Source organism: Ruditapes philippinarum, unplaced genomic scaffold, assembly GCF_026571515.1.
Source record: "Ruditapes philippinarum isolate M1 unplaced genomic scaffold, ASM2657151v2 ctg87_1_1_1_1, whole genome shotgun sequence".
Lineage (NCBI taxonomy): Eukaryota > Metazoa > Mollusca > Bivalvia > Venerida > Veneridae > Ruditapes > Ruditapes philippinarum.
In genome coordinates, this window is record NW_026861560.1 from 56,328 (window position 1) to 80,880 (window position 24,553).

General features: G+C 31.5%; 1 protein-coding gene across 4 annotated transcripts in view; it reads left to right on the plus strand.

Moving 5' to 3' along the window:
* The window catches only part of LOC132716115 (uncharacterized), a 36,628-nt gene that overhangs the window by 5,081 nt on the left and 6,994 nt on the right, over window positions 1-24,553 (plus strand). The window contains exons 4-14 of one of the 4 annotated variants that reach the window (XM_060699292.1): window positions 4,106-4,564; window positions 7,948-8,083; window positions 9,515-9,645; window positions 10,619-10,686; window positions 11,316-11,499; window positions 12,594-12,688; window positions 13,226-15,093; window positions 16,868-16,896; window positions 18,627-18,662; window positions 21,676-21,735; window positions 23,069-23,197. In XM_060699292.1, the coding sequence (XP_060555275.1) occupies window positions 4,106-4,564; window positions 7,948-8,083; window positions 9,515-9,645; window positions 10,619-10,686; window positions 11,316-11,499; window positions 12,594-12,688; window positions 13,226-15,093; window positions 16,868-16,896; window positions 18,627-18,662; window positions 21,676-21,735; window positions 23,069-23,197 (3,195 nt within the window). Of the gene's footprint in view, window positions 1-424; window positions 497-4,105; window positions 4,565-7,947; window positions 8,084-9,514; window positions 9,646-10,618; window positions 10,687-11,315; window positions 11,500-12,593; window positions 12,689-13,225; window positions 15,094-16,867; window positions 16,897-18,626; window positions 18,663-21,675; window positions 21,736-23,068; window positions 23,198-24,553 lie in introns of all 4 variants that reach the window. The other 3 variants (XM_060699295.1, XM_060699294.1, XM_060699296.1) reach the window with 3 other exon arrangements.

The following is a 24,553-nucleotide window of genomic DNA, read 5'->3' on the forward strand; positions in this document are numbered from 1 at the left end:
ATTATTAATTCTTCTTGTACAACTAAGATTTGGGATAATTCTTGTGGAATGACTAAGATTTGGGACAGTTCTTCTGTAATGACTAAGATTTGGGACAATTTTTTTGATAGGACTTAAATTTTGGACAATTTTTCTGGTATGCTAAGATTTGGGACAATTCTTCTGATAGGACTTAAATTTTGGACAATTTTTCTGGTAGGACTAAAATTTGGGACAATCTTTCTGGTAGGACAAAAATTTGGGACAATTCTTCTAGTATGACTAAGAATTGGGACAATTTTTCTGGTAGGACTAAAATTTGGGACAATTTTTTGGTAGTACAACTATGATATCAGTTTCAAGAGATTGAATGAAAGAAAGGATAAGAAATTTAAGTTTTTGAATGACACAAAATACAACCTGTATAATATTCATGTTTGTTTAGTCCCCCACAGTTCAGACTGCATATAATTCACAATTCTTTGAAGGAAGAGACGGCATCTATTGATTCTGAACGGTATTAAAATAGCACAGCTTTTTTTTGTATTTCAACACTGATACAGTATAAAAACAAACTGCATGTGTAACTCATGATGATGGAAGTTTTATGGTTTCATATTGGGTGGATTGCACCATTTTATTACTTTTGTTTCATTTTTGATGATGAATTGTGTGATAAATAAATTGACAAATTAAAACATATTTTGTTCGTTTTATTGCATGTAATTAAGTCTTTTTGAATGCAAGGGGCAGTAAAAACTTTCTTTTATCACCAGCATAATTAATTGAAAAATATGAACATGGTGTATTTTACATGTATTTATGGAAATCACATTTTGATGATTATGAAAATCTGGCGTCTGATTGAAATAAGCATGAGTTCCAAAGCCTATTATAAAAGTAGGACATTTCATTTAATCAAATTTAGCCATATAAGATTCAATTATATTGATTCTTACCCATGATCAGAAGAAACCATGGAATTTTGTTTAGAAAAAAAGAAACCATGTAATTTTTGATAAATAGAAACCATGATTTTTTGATAAGCAGAAAGATGAAATTTTGGCATATAGAAACCATGGAATTTCTTTCCCATTGAGTTGCAGAAGACATGATTTATTTTTGCATTTGTCAGTAATATGGTAGTTTATAGACATGATTGTGTAAACTAATGTATTTATGGATGGGATTTGTTTATAGGTGATTGTAGGTCAAATTAGTGAATTGAACTTGAAAAAAATTGATATATGGTTTAATTTTTGCTGTAAATTGTTTTTAGACAACAATGTTTGATTTGCAAAGAAGAAAAAAACTGGGCTAAAAATTTTAGTGTTATCACATAGAAGTGTGAAATTGAATTATTTAAATAAGAAATTGTTTGAGTACAAACTTTTGCAAATCAGACAGGATTGCACGTTTAATGGCATGAGAAATTGGTGATATATTTGTTTGTCAGTGAGTTAACAATTTATGTGTTACTTTACTTACTGGGGAAGGAGGACAGACCTTGTATCAAATAATTAAATTATTTTAGTGACACCATAATCAAATAAAGTAGGTTCAGCGCTTTTGTTAATATAATGAATTAGAGTACTTGCAGGTGCATGCCATTAGTTTAGCATAAGACAAACATGCACATTTGTACATTCTAAGCAGATTCTAAATTTAGCCTAATAATTTGCACAAGTGTATTGATATCGAAATCTTTTATTTAACGTACCTATTGCAACTAAATTCTGTGCAATGGATTTGCACTGTAGTTCATAAATAGATTAAATAGCTATAGGGATTTTGATATCACAATAGAGATAGTCTGGAACACGGCAAATGTTGGTTTTCCTCAGTTTATAGTCTGGGGTACAAACAAATTTTACAGTTACAATTTAGTTGGTGGTATCGTGAAGCTATAATGGAAAACATTTGTTTGTATCTTAGCATTAGATCGGAAAAACCCACATTTGCTGAGTTCCGGATTATATCTATAATGAAATTGAGCGGATTAAAGTGAAAACTTAATTATTGTTGACACTTAACAGGAAAACGTGTTGGTGTGCCAGATTCTAAATAAAATGACAAAATGATGCAAGTCAGTTTCGATGTAATTATTGAATAATTAAGTAACAATGGAATAAGTAACAAATTCTATTCAAAACTTAAATCTTCGGCACATCGGACTATGGAAAGTAAACCAAATGAATGAACTTTGGATACACACAAGGACCATACATGATCACAAAAATATTCCTGTCTTAAAATTGTATTTCTCTGAAAATTTAATTTTATCTGTGATATTTTAGTCTTGGGCAATTAAAGTCAGCATATTGGAATTCCGTGCTTATTCTTCTGTGAGCTTTAAAAAAGAGCCCACCTTTAAGTTAATATTTTCAACATCAAAAAATATCAAGGGAATATTGAAATCAAATATGCAGACTTTAAAATTATTTCTAAATTTAATATATACCTGTATGTATACAATATTATTTAAGTTTTTTTTTTAAATTGAAGTCATCTTATATCAAGGGAATTTTAATATTGAATATCATATTAGAACTATTTACAAGACACCATCTTCCCTGGAGTGGTGGTACATGATGGTGCGGAGAGATTTTATGTCGTTACTGCATTATTATTGATTGAAAATGTAAAAATGGGAAAAAAAATTCATGTACTTTATTTTCTGAAGCATTTTGATCTACATTTCAAAGGTTCAATTAATAGGAGCATTTACTGGTACATTCTTTGACTGGAATTTTTTGTAGCAGCAGAAATGCATTTTACGGTTTTACCCTTAATTAACCTACTGCAACTGAAAGTCGTCTAAGCCTGTGCCATTGGTTTAGAGCCAGGCCAGCCTGTACACCAGCACAATCTGACCAGTCTCTACACTGTTGGTAACTCAATTTTTGTACTTTGATATTGAAATCCCTTAAACTTTGAATGGACTGTTCCAAATGCTGAACAAATTAATTACAAAAAATCAACAGGTTAAAGGCACATGTAAATTGGTGCTGACTGTTTATACTAGATAATGTACTGTAAAACTATACAGTTTGCTATTTTTTTTCTTCTTTTTTTGATATATTTTTAATATTAATCTTCAAAGACCAAGTTTTTTGTGAAAATTCTTCAAGCTTAACTTTTGGTGTTATAAGGTTTTGTAAATGGGAAATAAATGATGTTCAAATTACACATATTCACCTTAATCTCCTTCTGTAATGGATGTGCCCTGCAATTTAGAACAGTCTATTTGAATTGTAAGGGATTTCAATCATTTCATTAACCAAATACAAAAATAGAGTTACCAACAGTATAGGGCCTCAGGTCAGACTGCATTGATCTGCAGACGGGCCTGGCTCATTACTGTTGGCAAAGGCTTTTCACTTTTGGTTCCCAGCAGGCTTAAATCTCATTGGGTATATTACGATTATGAATTCTCAATGATAATTTGGTTAAAATAGCAAGTTTTGAAAATTTCCCACAGAACTGTCAGTAAATGCTCTTTAAAAAGGCTCTTGAATTTTTTTTGTTCAGAAAACATAGTTTGCTGAAATTAAGGTGTATTGACTTAACATCTAAAATATTTTATTACATGCAAATAAAGTGGGGATGAGATTTTAAATGTCTTTGAATGATTGCTCTACAGTAGTGAGGTACCAATATGGGATAATTTATTATCATTTATATATCATAAACTATTATCATTTAATATCATTTATACATCATAAACTATAAGGGACACAGAAATCAGTATATATTATCTAATTTACAGGGATATCTAGTTAATATAGACATTATGGTTTTTTTGATTTACAAGTAAAAGTGACTTATGGAAATCCCTTTTCTGATAATTTTCAGTCTGATTGAAAATTTTCCACATGAATGAATTTTTAAGTTAAAGTGCGATCACTGTATTTATATCTTTTCTTATATTATGGGTCATACTTTAATTTTATGGAAAAGAATATAATTAAAATAGGCCATTAAGGATTAAAAAGTTAGTGAGGGTTTCTATCACTAGGAAATTTCAACCACTATGTTATAGCTTATCATGCTTATGTATTATGTTAAAATGTTTATGTTACAATGCACGTTGCATAATGTCAGTTTCGCATTTTACTTTTGCAAGCCCTAGTGTTGTGACAGGTCACCTTTACACAAATCGTGCTCGGTCATCAGACGGACGGAGAAGCAGTCCTCGTAAAAGCCAAAGATCGAGACCTGGCACTGAATCGGCTCAGACCCCTGTGCAGAAAACGCCTGAAAAACTTACTACCATTGAAAATGATGAATCAGATGCAGTACCTATTAATGACCCAAATTCAGAAAATTTACCAAAAGAGAAAAATGACTTAACTGGGTCAATTACAGATGTTTCGGAAATCAAAAAGTCGAAACTTTCTCGACCAATTTCAGCTCCAGCTGTTGGATCTACTTCAGAGAGTAATAGTAAAAAAATTCGGCCAGGGTCCGAAAAGTCGGGTCCAGTTTCAAGGCCAGGAATAGGGTCTATAAGGTCAAGAGTCAGCAGTGCTAGGTCAAGGTCAGGGGCTGGATCGAGGGCTGGACAAAATGTGTTTGGTATTAGGTAAGCTTTTTAACGTAGAGGAATAAACTTAGAGCTATTTTTCACAGGTTTGGTTTTTTCCTAAGATTGGAAAGGAATGTTATAGTATAGTTTTGTCTTTTTGAATAAACTGTTAAAATTATAGCTCCAACATTTGTAGCTTAAAGGAGCTCCACTGAGGTCCAAGAGCCTAAAAATATAAAATTTGAAAATCTTACATTGATCAACAGGGACACTTTAACCATTGGAAAAAATATGAAAAATCTTATAATTAAATTGAAATCAATACTAATTGTGATTCTTAGCTCAATTTGAGTTAAAATCTCGAGAAGAAACTTCCAGTCCCATCTTGTCAAAAAAAAACCCTCACTGGAGTCACTTTGAAAGAGATGCTAGGTGATCTTCTAAAATCATGTAGATCTACATTTTTGTTGCTTCATGGGTAAGACAGACATGTGTGTATGTCTGCCAATTTTCTCAATGTCCCAAAAGATGTCAGTCTTATAAATGTTTGACTGTACTAAATTATTCAAAGAGACAAGATGATTTTGATTAAGAAATACTGACATAGAATTACGGATTTACCTCCTCGTTTACTGACATAGAATTACGGAATTTCCTCCCTCATTTTAATATTATTTCTTCCATTGTAGATAGCAGATTGTTAAAATTTGATTATCTAATATTCATATTTTTAAGTTTCTTCTTCCTTTCTTCCTTCCTTCCTTTTCACAGTATTTTAACCATTCATTTACATTAACATTTCCAATCCTGATCCTTCTAATTTTATTATTTTGTATTAATTTTGTCAAGACTCTTAATAATTGCATTACTTTTCAATCTCTTTTAGAAAATATTTTAGACTATTATACATGGACATGATCATTATTGCAGTATGCATAGGTATTTCAGCTAGCTTTTCAAGATTTAAAAAAAAAAAAATTTGGATTTTTTTTTTTTGCGGAAAATTATGCAGAATATTTCATAGCTATATTATTTATTAAAGTTGAATGGGTTTATGTCGCTGACTTTTGTGTTATTGAATATTAAGCCACATAATATTTTGTTCCAGCAGTTCATCTTATTCTTATAAGTACAATATAATAATTATATATGTGTTCAATGACAGGACCATTCTGTGATAGACATCTTTAAAGAATATACCATAAGACTTATAGAAACAAGTAATTTTACTGTGTTACAATAAATGATTAAAAAATTTCATTAGATAAAGGCTTTATACACCCTTTAACAATGCTACTCAGATATTTCATTAAATATTAATATCAGGTTAATTTTTCATTGTATAGAGTATGAAAATTTATGTTATACCTATATAATTTGTTATAAGAAAAATACATAAAAATATAAAAATACATACAGTCATTTTTAATCGAAAAAAATACCACACCTAGCTGGTTTGAATTACTCATATTTGCTCAAGTAGTGATGTTAGGCTTTTGCATTTATAACTTGCATTATGTTCCATTAAAGGACACAATAAATCTTTGGGTAAAGTTCAAAATTTCTCTTTCAAATTACAGATGGCATATTTTAAATTGAAAATTACATAGGAGCATAATTGTTATTTTGTTTGGTAAAGTGTATTACTTTTTGTTGTTTACCTAAAGTTGTATTCATACTAACTATGCTGGCATGTAGGAATACAACTTTACTCTATCAAGTTAAGCAATACAACCTAACAGAATAATACACTTGCAGTATTTCTCTGTATATATGAAATATTTAGGTCAAGGTCAGGCATGAAAGGTCAACTAAGGTCTTAAAGTCATACTTCAAAATTTTTGAAACCAAGTTCAGCTGGCATATCTGTACACTTTCCACTTAATTCAGTTTGTACATACATGTATTTCGATTATTTCTCTAAAAGTAATGAATGGTTTTGTCCAGACTGAACAGATTTGAAGAATGGACAAGTCTATTTAAGGAAATAATTGACATAAGTACTTGCATGATTTTAGGGGTAGATCTAGGTCAAGGTCAAGATCTAGGTCAACGAAAAACTCGGCCGGAAAAAGGTAAGTATTGGGTATGAGAAGAATGATGTCATAAAGTTCACTCGATGTCGTACTAACAGAATTATCACGATGTGTTATTCTTATGTTTCTTAATGTAATTAATACAATACAATCATGTACCTATCATAAGAACAGAGAATACAAATTCTATATCACACAGCAAAAGAAAAAAAATTTCATTTTTAAAACAAATATAGATATCATTAAAAATATTACAAATTAAATTATGAAGAAATGATTTTTGTTATCTTTTAAAAACTCAATACAACTGCATCATGCTGTATTTTGTGTAGCATGACCACCGTTATATACAGAGAAGTTTTCATATATGTAAGCTCGTAATGTCAGGTGGAATATACATAATTCTAATATATACTGTATTCCCCCACCAATTTATAGAGCCAGCCCAGTCAAATGCTGTGCTAAATATTGAAGTTCAGTCCATTTTTAAGAAATTTATAACTCACTTTGAAATTCACACATTAAAGACCAATTTTGATCTGATTCACATTATTCACATTTGATTTTTTAAAATCACCAGTCTTGTCAAGTAAATTTTGAAAAATTATAAGTGTCAGAAATAATGCCATTTTATTTTATTGTCATCTATACAAAATACTTATTAAATATTTTAATATACAGTAAAACATGTTATTTATGTGATAATATTTTATATTTAATTTGTTTGTAATAACAATATATCTATAAAATTAATGTTGTTTCATGTAAAGTATTATAATAAAATGTATCTGTCCAAGTTTTATTTTATATTTTCATTTTTACTAAATTCATGATTAAATGTTTTAATATACTGTTAAACATGTTATTTTATGTGATGATATTATATATTAAATTTGTTTGTGATAACAATATATCTATAAAATTAATGTTGTTTCATGTAAAGTATTATGTGTATTAATTATGTCCAAGATTATGTCCATGCTAATTATATGTACTTTACTCTGTAGAACAATGTATTTGTTGACAGTTAATTAATTTGTCATTGTATCATATAAAATCTAATTGTCTAAGAAATATAGTTAATACTTTTTCTTATTTTTTTACTTAGTGCTCAAACTCTCTAATTATTTCTATAAATAGTATAATTAATCTTTAAGCAAAGTTTATTTTCACTTTCTTCCCTTCATATGATTTAATCTCTGAGCAAAGTTTATTGTCATTTAGTTTTTCTCCATAAGTGTGCACTCATTTAACATTTTTATAGATTTAAACTTTTAAGTTATAATTTAAGGCAAGTTTTATAATATTATTCCTATAGTGAATTTGAAATATCTATTCTTCAATTTTCAAATACATGACAACATCACCAAAGAAATTTCTACTTTTTGTCCTCCATTTTGTTAGGAGCGTGCAGTCTCGAGCAGGAAGGATAACTCCGGCAAACACGCCGTACCACTCTCCGAACAAGCTGTTACGGCCACCTAATCATCATGTGAAGACACCTTTCAAGCATGCAGTCAATCAGCCGGAGTTTGGCTTGGTAAGACTCAATGCCTTCTTTCTTTCTTTCTTTCTTTTAGTTTAACTTTGTCATCTTGAAGGCGGGGCCTCTCTTATGGGGTTGTTAAGGTATCTGACTTCAAAACACTTGCTCCTCTCCACTATGAGTGGGATTCCCATCAGGATTTTTAAGATGCTCACATTTCTTATGTCTAGCGTGTGGAAAGTTGATGGTTCGGTTTGGGTTCTTGGTGATACCTGAAAAAAATGCACTCCAAGACTCAATGCTTTCTTTCTTTTAGTTTAACTTTGTCATCTTGAAGGTGGGGGCATCCCAGTGGTGGGGTGGTCAAGGTTTCTAACACTTCAAAACACTTGCTCCTCTCCACTATGAGTGGGATTCCCATCGGGATTTTTAAGATGCTCACATTTCTTATGTCTAGCATGTGGAAAGTTGATGGTTCGGTTTGGGTTCTTGGTGATACCTGAAAAAATGCACGAAGGGATTTCTGTCAGTTCTTCTTCCATAATAGTCAAGCTGGAAACACGCCATATATGAATTTTACAGTTTTGTAAAGCACCACAAAACAAATTGCTAGTGGGATTTCAATGAAACTTCACATGAGTGATCACTACCATCCCTAGTTGTGCATATTGCCCCCATGTTCTGGTTCCTTGCACAGAATAGCTGTCAGAGTTAAAAATAGTAAAATCCTGTCCAGCTGTCACAGGTCAAACTGCTGGCGGGATTTTCACCAAAATTCACAGGAGTGATCAGAACCATACTTAGTTTTGGGAGACATATGTTTTTGTGACAAAAACCCTTCTAGTTGGTGATTGTTTAAATTTTGAAATGTCAGATTTACCCATATTTTTGAAAAAACTTTTTGATAATGAAATTTTGCACAATGTTTGAATGAATGGAGAAAAATACTATATGAGATCATCATTCAGGGGTAGTCTTCAGTATAGAGATAATTGTAAATGATAATAAGATAGACATGGCTCTCTGTTTGCTCGGAGTCTCTGAACATACCAGTTTTTGGCTAATATAATCATAATTTGCCCCTGACTACTGAGGGTTCGAATCCCAACAGGGACTTTGGATTCTTTCATGTGAGGAAACTATCCAGCTTGCTTATGGAACTTTGATGGTACTACTCATGTGCACACTCACTGAAGGGTGGCTGAGTTTTCTTCCTCCACCTGAGTAAAGCTGGAAAGTCGCCATTTTAACCTATATTGTTGTAATTATGTACATCAGCTGAGGCTGACATGGAAGATCGGGTAACTGAATGTATAAGCCTTGTTAAATAAAGTCATTACTTACTTTCTTACTATTTACTTACATACTACTGGTGTGATGTAAAAAAACAAACAAAAAAATGTAATATTAATTGTTGCTGTATAACCTGTTGCTATGGAGAGGTGTCTGGTGTATGTGATTTTCATGAATTAACTGATATAACAGGATGGGAGACAGACGCCATCTATGGGGATGAAAGAGAGAACTGCAATGGCTGCCTTTCATGTTCACAAGATGCTGTCTGTGGCAGGTGAGAAAGGACCCCATAAAGTGACAGGAAGACTTCAGAAAGGAAAGTAAGTTATTAGATAGAAAAAAAATGTAAAAAAAAAAAATCTTTTTTTTGAAAAAAGAGAGTTAATTATTTTGCATATTCTATGTTAAAATGACAACATGATAAATAATTATGTTTTTTTTTTCAATGTTCAAGTAATGACAACATACTAAGGGAGATAATTCTTTATAATTGTTTGTGAATAATGATAAAATCATAAGGAAAATAATTTTTTTTAATTTTCTATGTTTAAAGAATGTCATCATCATAGGGGAGGTAATTTTTGGCCGGGTTGCACTGGTGCAAATCCTGGTTATAGTATGGTGAATGTCGGGCGGCGGGCGGGCGGGCAGGCGGGCGGGCGGGGAAAATATTTTCGTAACAGTTTTCTCAGCAACTACTTATCACAGCCTCTTGATATTTGGCATACAGCATTGACACATGGTCCCATACTGTGGGATTCGATTTCAGGTGTGTAGCTAATCCACTTTTGACATTAATGGTCAATGGTAGGAAATTTTCGTAACAGTTTTCTCAGCAACTTCTAATCACAGCCTCTTGATATTAAATGGCATACAGCATTGACACATGGTCCCATACTGTGGGATTCGATTTTAGGTGTGTAGCTAATCCACTTCCTGTTTACCTACTGAATTAAATTTTCGACATTAATGGGTCAATGGAAATTTTTTTTCGTAACATCATAGCCTCATGATATTTGGTGTACAAATGCAACCCGGCCTTTTCTGTCTTTGACCCATTTTGTTTAAGTATGTTAAAATAATGACATCTTCATGATAAGGGAGATAATTCTGTTTAACTTTCTATGTTCAAAGAATGTCATCATCATAAGGGAGATAATTCTGTTTGATTTTCTATGTTCAAATAATGACATCACCCTAAGGGAGACTATTCTGTTTAATTTGCTATAATCAAATAATGATAAAAGGGAGATAATTATTATATTTTATTTTCTGCAATATTATTTTTTGTAGGCTTAAGCCACTTTATCCAGTCAATGTTAATGGTCCTACAATTGATAAATGCCGTGGAATTGTGTCAGGTAAATACAGTTCATTTATTTCCGTTATATTTCATTTGAGAATTTGGCATTATTTGTAAATGTCAAAAGCTTTATGGGGCCTCCATGGCTGAGTGGTTTAGGCCGTTGACTTCAAACCACTTGCCTCGCACTACTGTGTGTTCAAATCCTGCGAGGGACTTTGGTCTTTTTCCTGTGAGGAAGCTATCCAGCTAGCTGAAGAAATGATGGTGGTTCTACTCAGGTGCCAGTTTGTCTTTCTCCACCAGTAAAGCTGGAAAGTCACCATATGACCTGTAGGGGGTTGGTGCGAAACCCAACTAAAAAGAGCACACCAAAAATGACACTCACATGCAGGCACATCTTGAATTTTCAATGATTTTTAAAAGACCTATTAAAACGTAAAAACAGAAAAAAGTATTTTTCCTTTACTTTCATTTTCTTTTTAAAGGTTTGTTTTAATTTTTATTTTGTTTGCTTATGGAATGTCCCTAGTTCTACTCATGTGCTAGCTTGTCCACAGAGGAACACCTATTAACTGTCACTGTGACTAAGTTTTCATAAAATTAGTGAAAGTAAGGCTTCTGACTTTATTAACATCTTTAATTGGATGAATCCTCCAATGAGATGCCTTGTTTCTTTTTCTTCAGAAACTAGGTCATACCAGCCATCACCCAGCCGTACCCTTCAACGACGGGTAAATCTAATGAACCAGATACCAAATGTCCACGAGTATCTTTACGATCGACCAAGGACGGTGGAGTCTGTGCATCAAACGTCTATAGCCTCTAGTATAGATGAAAACTTTGATGTGGAAGCTCTAGATTCAAACCGGTAAATTATTGTGCATATTGTTAAATTATTTTAAAGCAAGAAGTTCATCACCCAAAGATTTAGGCCAGATGACATATATGTAAATGAATTTGAAAATACAGTAAATTCCCTCTATAAAGACCACTAACGTAACTGACTTAAAGTGGTCTTAACCAACTAATCTAAATGTTAATTGCGGTGTGGTCCTATTTGTGGCATGGTCGTTAGGTGGTATTTTACTGTATACCAATAAAAAGCTTCTTTTTTATATGTATTAAAATAGAACAACACAATATATTGTTCTGTTACATAGGTTTATTTTTAGCTTGATTATTTAAAGAATAGGGAGAGCTATTGTACTCACCCCGGCATTGCCGTCAAACTTTTGTTATGTTTTGTGTGCAGGTTCGTGCCTAAAAAACACTTTTTCCCTGTGATTATCTTACATGATGGGTCCCATAAGTCTTAGATACTTTACACAGAGTTATGCCCCTTTTCTTACTGTCAAGCACTGAGAAAAGTTGAGTGCTCTTGTTTTTATTTACATAAAAAAATTAATGGTTGGTAGCAAAAGGTATGGATAATCAGAAAAAAAAACAACTACTGTATAAGTGGTTAAGAAAGCGACACGGAAATATTTGCGAATTTTAGGAATTGACAAAAATCACTAACATTTCCTGTCATTTAAGTAGTCTCCCGAAAAAAATTCTTACATCGGCAAATATTGTAGTTAATCGTTTTTTCCCGGAATATATTTTTTTCAAATTCTTGTGCATGAGATTATTTACACTCACTCATTCTTTATCACTATGTACTAAATTCCAGTTATAAATGGTAAAAAATGATTGAATACCGAAGGTTTTTTAAAATAACATTCTAGAAATGACCGATTTATTACAATATTGGCAGATATTACAATTTTTTTGGCTGGAAAGCATTGCAGTTAGACTACCTTAAATTCTACCCGTGCATGATTTGCTAATATTTCCTCACTTAAAATATCTGCAACTTTAAATTCGCTAACTTTTTGACATGCGGAAATATCAACTTAGACAGTAATCTAAGCATATAGAAGGTAATGTTGAAAAAATGATTATTGTTTGCCTTTCATAAAGGAGTCTACCAGATGAGATTTTGTACAGACAGGATAAATCTATTCTAGAGCCGAGAGCCCCCGAGAATACATTCCTTCCTGAGTCAACACAAGACGGTAGGTTCACTAACACCTGTGACCATACATTAAAAATTGTTCACATTTACCTCCCCTTTTTGTGACAGTTGACATATTCAACTGGGATTTTCTGGTGATATAATTGCAATGTACAGTTGGGGTTAGGTGTGCAAAGGAAAATGTTTTTCAATATCTGTATAATGCCCATCAAATGAATAAATACTGTTGCTTATGTCATTTAAAATTTTTGCAACAGATAAAATCATGAATATTAAAGGCTTACAGAACTGCCATCATTTTAAGGTAATCTTGTGCCAAATGTAAAAGTTAATCTAATTATTTGTATATTTGGACTAATTGTTTTACACCAGAAACTGTCATTTTTTTAAGATAACCTTATACTAAATGTTAGTGTGATTTGGCATATATTGTAAAACCTAAAACCAGTCTATTGTACCAAACAATTTTTTAATAATTTGTTAAGGAGCCCAGAATGATGTTCTTTTACTTCTGTTACTTTGTCATTTATTCAATAGGTATCATTATATTAGATTTTTTTCCAATTTTTCTTAACAGAAATTATAGATGGTGTACAGACAATGGGTATGCATGTCTCTCCAAGAATGTTTGCGACCGAAATTGGGACAAAAGATGATGATTCCGCAACTGTAACGGATATGACCGTACCAAGTCAGGTGCAGCATGAGCTTCATCTGAGTGATTCCGGTACAACGTTACAAGAGACGGATGATGTGATAACTGATGATAAAAATAACAGCAACCAAAAAGACTCTGATCCAAAACAATCAAACGAGCAAAGAGCACGTATTGGTAGTCCGTCAAAATCTGTCCGGTTTGCCGAGCAAAGGAAAAAATTACAGGAACCAGAAAACAGCAAAGAGATTAAGCAATTGGAGAACGAGAGTATTGCTCAACAGCAAAGAGATTCCGGTGGTAGAGTGGCGGAGAGTCTAACAGATATAGGAAAAGAAGGTGATGTAGATGATAGTGCAATTGAAACTGTGAGTAGGAAAAATAAACAGAATTCAAAAGGATCATGTAAAGATGATGATGACGATAAGATAATATTTAAAAAAGATGATAATGATGATGATGACAGCAGAGGGGGTTCAAAAGATGACAATAGGAAAAGTACTGACAATAGTAGGGTAGGTAATACTAGTGAAAATATCAGTGGGACTAAAGACAATGGTGATAACAAAGAAAATGTCTCTGGAAATAGTAGTGGTCAGAAACGACCAATATCTAGTTCTCAGACAAGATCTCTCTCATCAGAAACTAGACAAAGGTCAAGGTCAAAAGATAGAAGTGATAAACAAAGTGGAAAAAAATTGCAAGTACGCAAATCTGATCCAAGCACACCAAATAGTAAAAAACAAGACTCAAAAAGTGGACGTTGTTCAAGGTTTGAGCAATCAAAGGCTAGCAAAAGTCATACAAATACCTTAGAAGTCTCATCAGTTCTTCATGGCAACAGAGTTACAACAGTCCTTGGTCCTGAGAGCCCTAAAAGGGGTCGTAGTAGATCAGTAAGTCCAAACAGGGGTCAAAACCAAACATTCCAATTTTTTTCTCAAAAGAATATACCCTGTTTTGAAGAAGTTGATGATTTTAGTAGTCTCTATGGCAACAGTCATAGGTCAAAGGTCAAATTCTTGTTAGAAGGTGAAGAACCTGAGGTTGAAACAATATTTGTAGAAGATGAAGATGATGTTGATATCAAACCGGAAAGAAAGATAACTTATGATGTTTTAGATACAGAAATTGATATGCTAAGATCAGCAATTCAAAACTCATTGGTCGGTTGCAATGAAGAGGTAAAGGAAGAAACTGAGAGTTTAAATGTCAGTGAAGAAGAAGAAGAAGACACTGAGAGCGCTGAAGATGTTTTAAGTGAAAGTGAGACTATTCCATTGGAAATAGAAACTGTTGATACAATCAGAGGAGATTACTCTAACCTGCTAGAAAGATATCGTCAACGTTGCATGGATAGAAGTGAGAGCTATGGTGCTATCAGTACAACACTAGTCACCCCAAGAGAGACACAAACTTTAACTTCTAGTAGGTCAAGATCATTAGGTAATGAAGGACATAACAATGCTTCTATAAATAGAAATAATAATGGTAGTGAAACTCCACCCTGTTACAAAATTGTAGATGATACTAAGGCTTTAAATACAACAATGCTTAGTGACAGTGGACACGGTTCAGTTGACAATTTATCAGAGTTATCTCGTTCAACAAGTCAGGCAAGGTCAGATGTGCCAAAATTAGATTTAGGAGGAAGCTCAAGTGACCTTGGCCTTGGCTCAGGTCGTAGTGATGTCACTGTTACCCCTGGTGATGGAGATGAAACTGAAGATGATAAAGGGGGAAAAACCTTGCTAGAACTGGTATGCGACCAGTTGTCTCCTATTGAGCAAGTAAGTAACATAGATAATGTTTAATTACTGAAGCTGAAATTTTGTAATGTTAATTAATTTCCTTCTTTTAAATGAACATAATTTCCATCCAGATGTAAATGATAAAGATAAAAATGAAGCATATTTTTAAAACATGTACATGGAATTTAGAAAAAGAAGCATCCATGTGTAATACAAATGTAAACCTGTTAAACATTATTTTTATCCAACAATTGTCAGAATATTTTTTTTGAGTTATGAAATATGGAAAGTATAAGTTTCTCCAGTAACATATTTTTAAATAATAAACTCAGCACATAACTTTTGTTTCATACTTTTCTTGTTAATTGTGCTTCTGTTGTGTTTTTTTATGCTCCCCGAAAAATTTCGGGGGAGCATATAGTCGGTGCCTTGTCCGTCCGTCCTTCCGTCTGTCCGTCCGTTTTCTTGTCCGGAGCATAACTTGAAAACCCTTGGAGATAATTTGTTTAAACTTCATACAGTGGTAGAGGGCATTGAGGGGGAGTGCAGTGTCAAAGAACCATAATTCTATTTTGCCCGGTTTTTGAATTATCTCCCCTTATAGAAAAATCTTGTCCGGTGCATAACTCTAAAACTATAAGAGATATCAACATGAAACTTTGTAGGTGAATAGATCTCAATGGGTAGATATGCAGTGCATAAGAACAATAACTCTTTTAGTCCTAATTTTGGAGTTATTGCCCTTTGTTAATTTCAACACTTTGAACTTTGTCCGGAACATAACTCTAAAACTATAAGAGATATCAAGATGAAACATTGTAGGTAGATAGATCTCATTGAGTAGAAGTGCAGTGCAAAAGAACCATAACTCTGTAAAGCCTCATTTTTGAATTATCTCCCCTTATAGAAAAATCTTGTCCGGTGCATAACTCTAAAACTATAAGAGATATCAACATGAAACTTTGTAGGTGAATAGATCTCAATGGGTAGATGTGCAGTGCATAAGAACGGTAACTCTTTTTGTCCTAATTTTGGAGTTATTGCCCTTTGTTAATTTTAACACTGAACTTTGTCCAGAACATAACTCTAAAATTATAAGAGATATCAAGATGAAACATTGTAGGTAGATAGATCTCATTGAGTAGAAGTGCAGTGCAAAAAAAACATAACTCTGTTAAGCCTCATTTTTGAATTATCTCCCCTTTTAGAAAAATCTTGTACTGGACATAGCTGTAAAACTATAAGAGATATCAACATGAAACTTTGTAGGTAGATGTATCTCAATGGGTAGATGTGCAGTGCACGAGAATCATAACTCTGCCTTGCCTAATTCTGGAGTTATTGCCATTTGTTTATTTTTACTTTTTGAAGTTGTCCCGAACATAACTCGGAAACCATAAGAGATATCAACAAGAAACTTTGTAAGTTGATAGATAACAGTGATTAGAAGTGCAGTGGAAAGAACAGTAACTCTGCCTTTCCTAATTTTTGAATTATTGCACTTTAAACTTTTTCCAGGGACATAACTCAGAAACTACAAGAGGTGTACTTTCCTGTGTCCAAAACCTATTCGGGGAGCATCACCCGGCTCAAACCGGGCTCTTGTTTCTATTATACTTAACAAGGATATGGTTACCTTTCAGGATTAAAAAAAAACAACAACAAAAAATATGAATTTGGCAGACATCTTAAAAAATTGATACACTTATAAGACAACCTATATGATCAATATGTCTCTATATTAAGAAGAGATATAATCTGTTCTATAAGAGAGTAAATATGGTATTTAATTCATTATTTTCTTGTACTCTAGCGTCAAAAACCTGCCAAGCGGCGAGAAATGTAAGTACAAAAATATATAATTGATGTTGTTTTTTTTGTGTACATGTAATTTGTTTGTGTAATATAATTTTCTAATACTAACTGTAATGCAGGAAACCATCTCATAGATTTATACTTATACAAGAGGTCTTCTTCTTTATCAGTATTGAAAGATTGACTGGTCCAATTAGTATCATATGTGTCGTAAGGGTTAAGGGCAAAGATGGGGATGTTACAACTTCTGGAATACATGTTACAATAATGTCTAACCTATTTACCTTTTTGAAAACCTAGGGTAGCTAAACACCATTTTTTTCGGTACGTTATCATTATTTTACCGTTTAAGATGAAAAAATTTGATGTGTTTGAAAATTATTAATATTCCTTTATTGTCTATTGCAAATTTTTCAAAAATTAATTGTTTATAATGAAAATCAATGAAATTAAATACATGTTGTACATGTTGCCTGACCTGACTCTATATGGTTGGCTACCCACTGTTAATATTTTGCATACATGTGAACTCTCCCACTTTTAGCGGGAGACACCCACTTTCTTCAGCTATATTTTCGAAAATTTTTCTTAAAATAAGGGGTATTTTCACAAAGAAATCTCCCTATTTTTATGTCAGAATTTCCTTCTTTGTTTATTGCAAATTCTAAAATCTCCCTCTTTTTGAAGAAAAATCTCCCACTTGATCATCAAAAAAAGTTCACATATTATATGATTTTGATATCGAAAATCCTGATCGTTCCAAATTCAAAATTGGAAAAATCTCATCATATAATTCTGCAGAGTAAAGATAGATACAATTTTTTTTCTTCTGAATTTAAAAAAAATTTGCTTGCCGTGTATTTTTGATTAATTTTGTTATTGTTTAACCCCTGAAGCATGACACTTCCATTTGCAACTCTATTTTATTTGGTTCGGGTTGTAAGTAAAAAAAGTTCAAACGGGATTATGAGCAGTGATATAAGCTTTAAGAAGATAAGTAAATTTTACATTAACACAATGCAATTATGGGATTTGGATTTTAAGGTAACTAATGCGTCTTAATGTGACAAGGCTTGATAAAATTTCCAGCTCGTTAAAATGGAATTAGCAAACAAATGTTTTGACGAGGAAAAATGGAAGTACAATTAGTGCATCTTGTATGACATATAAGGAATTGATATACATGTATATATAAGAATAAGATATGGTAGATTAGTGAATAATAATTATGTTCTTAAATCAAGATATAGGACAAGCTTGATTAATGTAGTGAAGAATATTTCTAGATTATTTTTCTGTAAAGAATTAAACATTTGATAGATAATAGTGCCTTGTACTGGTAACTTACTTTTATAGTGAAAAATAATTATAACTAATAATTCATTAGGCAAAATAAGACTACAAATGTATTTCTTTTAGTATAGTGAAGAATAACTACTTATTCTTTTGACAAAAAAAAGACATACTCTATTAATATAGTGAAGAATAATTGTAACTGCTTATTCTTAAGATAAAATAAGGCATATTCTTTTAATAATTAGTGAAAAATAATTATGACTAATTTTTCTCTGAAAAACTGAAGTCATATTCTTTTAAAATTGTCAAGAATAATTATAACTAATCATTTTTAGACAGAATAAGACATATTCTTTTAATATAGTGCATACTATTTGTAACTTATAATTCTATAAATAGAATCAGACAATTTTTCTTTCAATATAGTGAATAATATTTGTAACTTATAATTCTATGGATAGAATCAGAGAGATAATGTTAAAACATAGACAACAGAGGTAAGTTATTGTAGAAAAATTCAAAACTTCATTTGACTTCTAATGATTTTCTTTAATAAATTTTATGTACAACAGAATAATGCGGGTTTTGGTATTGCATCAACTTAAAGAGTGACTAAGATTTATGTTTGAGGCATTGATTTGAAACTTTGAGTACATGTAAATGACCATCATACGGATTCTTTCAAGCGACATCCCACACTTCTTGCAGGCAAGAGGGTCATGTATAAATCTGCAGTAAATTTTGTCATTATAAATAATACAAATTCTTTTTTTCACTTTGAACAGTTTTTAAGGACCTTATAATTTTTACTTCACCCATGATTTAGAAGACTTTTGAAGGACCTGTTTGACTGTTTTATTTACTTACATTATACTGTTTAATTATCAAATACTGAGAATAGTCAATACTTTGTTAGATGTTTGATAATTATGTTCTTAGTATAAAGTCACATTTTCTGTTATGCTTAAGCTTAAGTGGCCATATTCTGTTGGCTATTCAGTCAGTATTTATATTTCGAAATTTTCCCTATAAATGATAAATGGTTTAGTCCATATTGAAAGAATGGAAAAGTCCATTTAAGATATTTAGAAGGGCAAGGGTGAATTTTTGCTGTATACTAAAGTATGATGCTTATAATTTTTATTTCATCTTTTCACCTTTACTTCATATATAAAAAGACATGTTTTTTATTATCTCGGATCCTTTTACCAGATGAAGTTTTGAAGATTTTTACATAATGTTGTTTTTTCTGTAGACAATTATGTATACTAGAATAATTATATAGCTTTCTTTTTTCCTTTTTTTCCTGTACTCGGTTTTTGTATATTTTATCTAGATTCTGGATTCAGTTGATTATATTTTATATATTATATATATATTCTTTTTGCTAACTGTTGCCAAAATTGCTTTTTTTTCAGGTTTATTTTAAAGCCCTTTATGCTCACTATGAATTTGTCAAAATTGTACAGTCTTGCTCATTGTTTGCCATATTGTATGCTTATTCTATGCATTTGTATTTAGGATACATCTGTATATTGGATGCATCTTTGTACTAGATTAATCTGTATATTGGATGTATCTGTACATTGAATGCATCTATATGTAAGATACATCTGTATATTCGAAGCATCTCTATAATGGAAGCATCTGTATAATGGATACATCTGTATATCGGATACATCTTTAAATATTGGATGCATCTTTTAATATTGGATGCATCTGTGTATTGGATGCATCTGTATATCGGATACATCTTTAAATATTGGATGCATCTCTTAATATTGGATGCATCTGTATATTTGAAGCATCTGAATATTGATGCATCTGTATATTTGAAGCATCTGAATATTGATGCATCTGTATAGTGGATGTATCTTTATATTGAATGCATCTGTATATTGAATGTGCATATTAAATGCATCTGTATAATGTAAACATCTGTATATAGGATACATCTTTACATTGCATGCATCATGTATATTGGAAGCATCTGTATATTAGATGTAACTATACATAGGATGTGTCTGTATTTAGAAAACATCTGTTTTTAAAAATATATATACATGTATATATATATATTGGAATTTTTATAAAGCATAAAAAAAATGTTAGCAAATAAAAAGAAAAGAAAAAAGTAGCTAAGGAAAAATGATGTTTACATGTAAGATTAATTGTAAATGAATGTCTCAGTGGTCAGTTGGGATTCTGCATTAATGTATCACCATAATATATTATATGAGCCACACCATGACAAAACCAACATAATGGGTTTGCGACAAGCATGGATCCAGACCAACTTGCGCATCCACGCAGTCTCATCAGGATACATTCTGTTCGCTATCAGTTTCTCTACTTGTTATAGGGTTTGTAAGCAAACAGCATGGATCCTGATCAGACTGCGCAGGCTGGTCTGGATCCATGCTGGTCGCAAACACACTATGTTGGTTTTGTTATGGCGCGGCTTATATGATATCAGTTCTGGCAGATTGAAGAAAGCAGATTTGAAAATATTTTAAGAACTTGTTTCATAATCAGGCTTCTGTCTAAAATTTAAAAAAATCTATACTAAGATAATGTTATTGAGGTATCTTTGATTTCTGATATTTGTGATCATTTTTTATTTCTTTGGATTCAAATTTCTGTAATTATATTTTAGTTATAGAAAGCACTGTATATTTGTGTTCATTTCTTTTCACCACTTTCCCTTTACCATACCAGGTATCAAAATCTTCATACTTATTCACCTTTCCATTATCTCATAACATGCATGATTACTTTGAATTAGAAAAAGTAGTACTGTAATTGTTGGCAATGTTTAACTTGACTTTTTAGAAGAATTCTTCGACTATTCTACTTACTTTGGAGATGGTTTGAAACTTTATACTTGTCTTCAGGGTCATAATTGTAGGTCAGTTAACTAAGACCCATAACTTGGGAATGGATCTCTCCTGAATTATTCCCCTTGGTGGTCTTAAAATTATAAATATCCTTGCTTGCATGGCTTATTATTTTATTATTTGACAGTTCTACTGGAGTTAAATCCCTTATATTTAAGATATAAATTATAAACAGGTAAAGTTGATTATTGATGATTATCAAATTTAAAAATAATGAAAATTAAGAAAAGATACCAGTGCCACTGTGGGCCGCTCCATATTCAAATCGCAAACCTGAGAGTGAGTATTGAACAATTTAAATTTAGCATTGATGAGATTATTCTGACTTTATCATCTCATAGGATTTTGTCATTTTATGGTGATAAGTAAAAAAAGGTTTCCATGACAAAAAAAAAAGAAACAAAAAAAACAATGGAAATTTGAAAAAGAGAGATTTGAAGTATTTTCATAATATGGCCAGGTACCAAAATATGGGTACTGCACTGTTTAACCTGATTTAAGAAAAGAAATTTTTTTTGCCTTATCATACAGGATTCTTTCTTACAGGATTCCTATCCTCTATATACATGTAGCTGGTTCTGCTTTGAAACTGTTGTTGTTCTTATTATTTTAGAGAGGAAGATGTTTCGGGTTTGAAAGTGGTAGCCACTACAAAGTCACTGTCTAAGAACAGGTATTTAATATATCAATTTCTTTGTATGATATTTATGTCTTGATTTAGATTATGTAATAGTGAAGTCTTTAAATTATACTGACATCCACATCGATGCATTCAGACTTGACTGATCAATTTCATTATATTGAAATTGATTTGTTTGTTTTGGGTTTAATGTCAATTTTAACACTTTTTGTCATCTGGGCCATATCGTCTTTACTGGATAACTAACCAGTAATTACCAAATTCTCCACAAGACAACTTATCCCACATGAGTTCTGAAACAGCGTTGAGAGACATATTACTTATTTAGACCTGAATGTCTAAGATCATTTTTTTTCATGGAGAAATTTTGCCCTCGCTCTAGGACTGAACTGGCCACCAAAAGTTTTCAACCATGAATTTAATCAGGGGGAAATTTTGATACTAACATTAAATAATTTGTATAAGAGAGTGCAAAATTCAAACAGGATACAAGTATTGCAAACATTCATCAGGGTATGGGCTAATATGATGCTTCTCACTGATTTAAGTGATTATGTCCCAAAATTGGAAAGTCGCCATATTGACCTCTAATGTTATTGGTGAAAAGTTAAACCCAACAAAAAAATGTCCAGAAGTTGACAGCACCATTTTTACTTGTTGAAAATTAGATGAAAAGGATGAATGCAAAGAAACCACACGTTTTTTGTTGAAAATTTGTTCTGAACTAACTTAGGATTGCTTGCTTTATGGTAAAAAAATGCTCTCTACGTTTTATATACATGTATAAATTATAAATGAAATGGTGTTTTATAGTGATTATGAATCAAGTGAAGCAAATTGTTTAAAATCTAGACTATGCTCAATCCCAAAAAGAGTTAAATGGTGTGAAAATTAAACATTGTATAAGGTTCTAATTTGTCAGTTCATTATTCTGTAATTTCTGTCACACTTTCTTTTGGTCTGTGATAGCACTGTGATATTTCACCTTTATATATTATACAACTTTATTTCATGTTATCTAGGTACTATTTAGCTTATACTTAACTTATTTTGTCTTAATAATACAGTGTTTGGCATGGAATGACCAGAAAATTTAATGTGCCAGTCGAACAAACAAACAAACAAACAAATAGGTACTATGCATGGACATTACCCGTGGGTGGGTTTTAAACTTAGGTCACTGCACCACAAGACTTATCAACTCTTCCATATTATAAGCTTGTTAATGATTTTTGCCGTGTCAAAAGTGGTGTCAGAGGGAATCCATTGATTTAGATATGGTCAAACTAAAATATAAACTACATTATAAATGATTGTGTTTGAATGTTATACAAGTATGATATTTTAAAAACTGATATATTTTCAGCAAAGTGAAGAGTTCAAGCTCTGGTTCCATTCAGGCACCGTTCCCACCTGTCTGTTTTAAAATCAATGCAAGACCACCAAAAGGTTACCTGTATTATTTTGCATATGGACCGGATATGAATCCAAACAGGTTTGTTGCTTTACTTCAGTACTGCTATCTGAATATTCGATTGAATTGTCGCAAAATATGACTCTGGATTGTGATCTATGTTATAATTTGTAATATGAAGAGTTTTTCTCAAATAAAATACTTTTAAATTAAGCTTTATGCCATACCAGCACTGTAATTCTTGTATATCAGACGGTGCCATAAAAACTTGCCGTACACACCTCGTATAATGCCTGCTGCACAGTAAATGGGCCAATTTTTCAAAAATACATGTAATGCAGGCTTTTTCAAAACATATTTTGCATTTTCTATTATTTTTTATGTTTTTATATAGGACTTACTATAAAGCAAATGTGCCCCAATTTTTTTTGTGATAGCATTACCCAAAATAAAGATACAGACATTTTTATACCCTAAAAATGTCCAATTTTACATGTAATGTGTTAGCATCTGTTTTTTTGGTGTTTTTAGAATTAACACTACTATTATCTGTTTTAATTTATCACTTAAATTTTTTTACATGCACATAGAAAATTTAATAAACTTTCCAGTGATATATAATACTTGGTATACATCATCCTGGTTTTTATCGTTAAGATGATTTTAGTAAAATCAGACTTTTGTAATGCATCAGTTTTTTCAAAATTCAGTTGTTAAGCAAACAAGTATACCTTTAAGCAATTACAAATAAAATAGTACTTTATTGTCTCAATCTAATGAAATATGAATTAAAAACATATATTAAGTGTTTTCAATTCAAATTTTCAAACATTTTTACCAAAATAGGCATTTTAGTGGTAAAAAAAATTTTGTGATGAAAAAACTGTAACATCCGTCCCCCTCTCATAAAATATCCAATTATAAAACAATACTCATAAAAAACAATGTTTCTGGTGCTTAATGATAGCCTTACAATGAAAATGTTATAAAAAATGCCAATTTCTATGTTTATGAGAAAAAAAATACAATAATGTAAAAGTTGTCTGTAACATCCGTCCCCGTAACATCCGTCCCCCTATATAAGATGCTTATTAAATCTCACATAAACTGTAACTGGAAAGGGAATTTTACACTAAAACACCAAAGTTACAATGAAAAATGAAGAAATAACAGAAATAAAGCACTGAAATGATGTATTTATAGAAAAAATATTATTTGTGAACACGAAATTCCTTAATTTTGAAAAAAAAATCAGTATTTTTTGCTCTAATAACAAAATTATTTACTTTGAATTAAAATTTATATTTTATTTCTTAACATCAAGTGGACCTATGAGCTTATTAAGATAATATTTAAGCTTATATGAATTTATAACAAATATAATCTTTTGTTATTCTGTGTTTACAAACTAAGGGTACAGAAGGGGACGGATGTTAC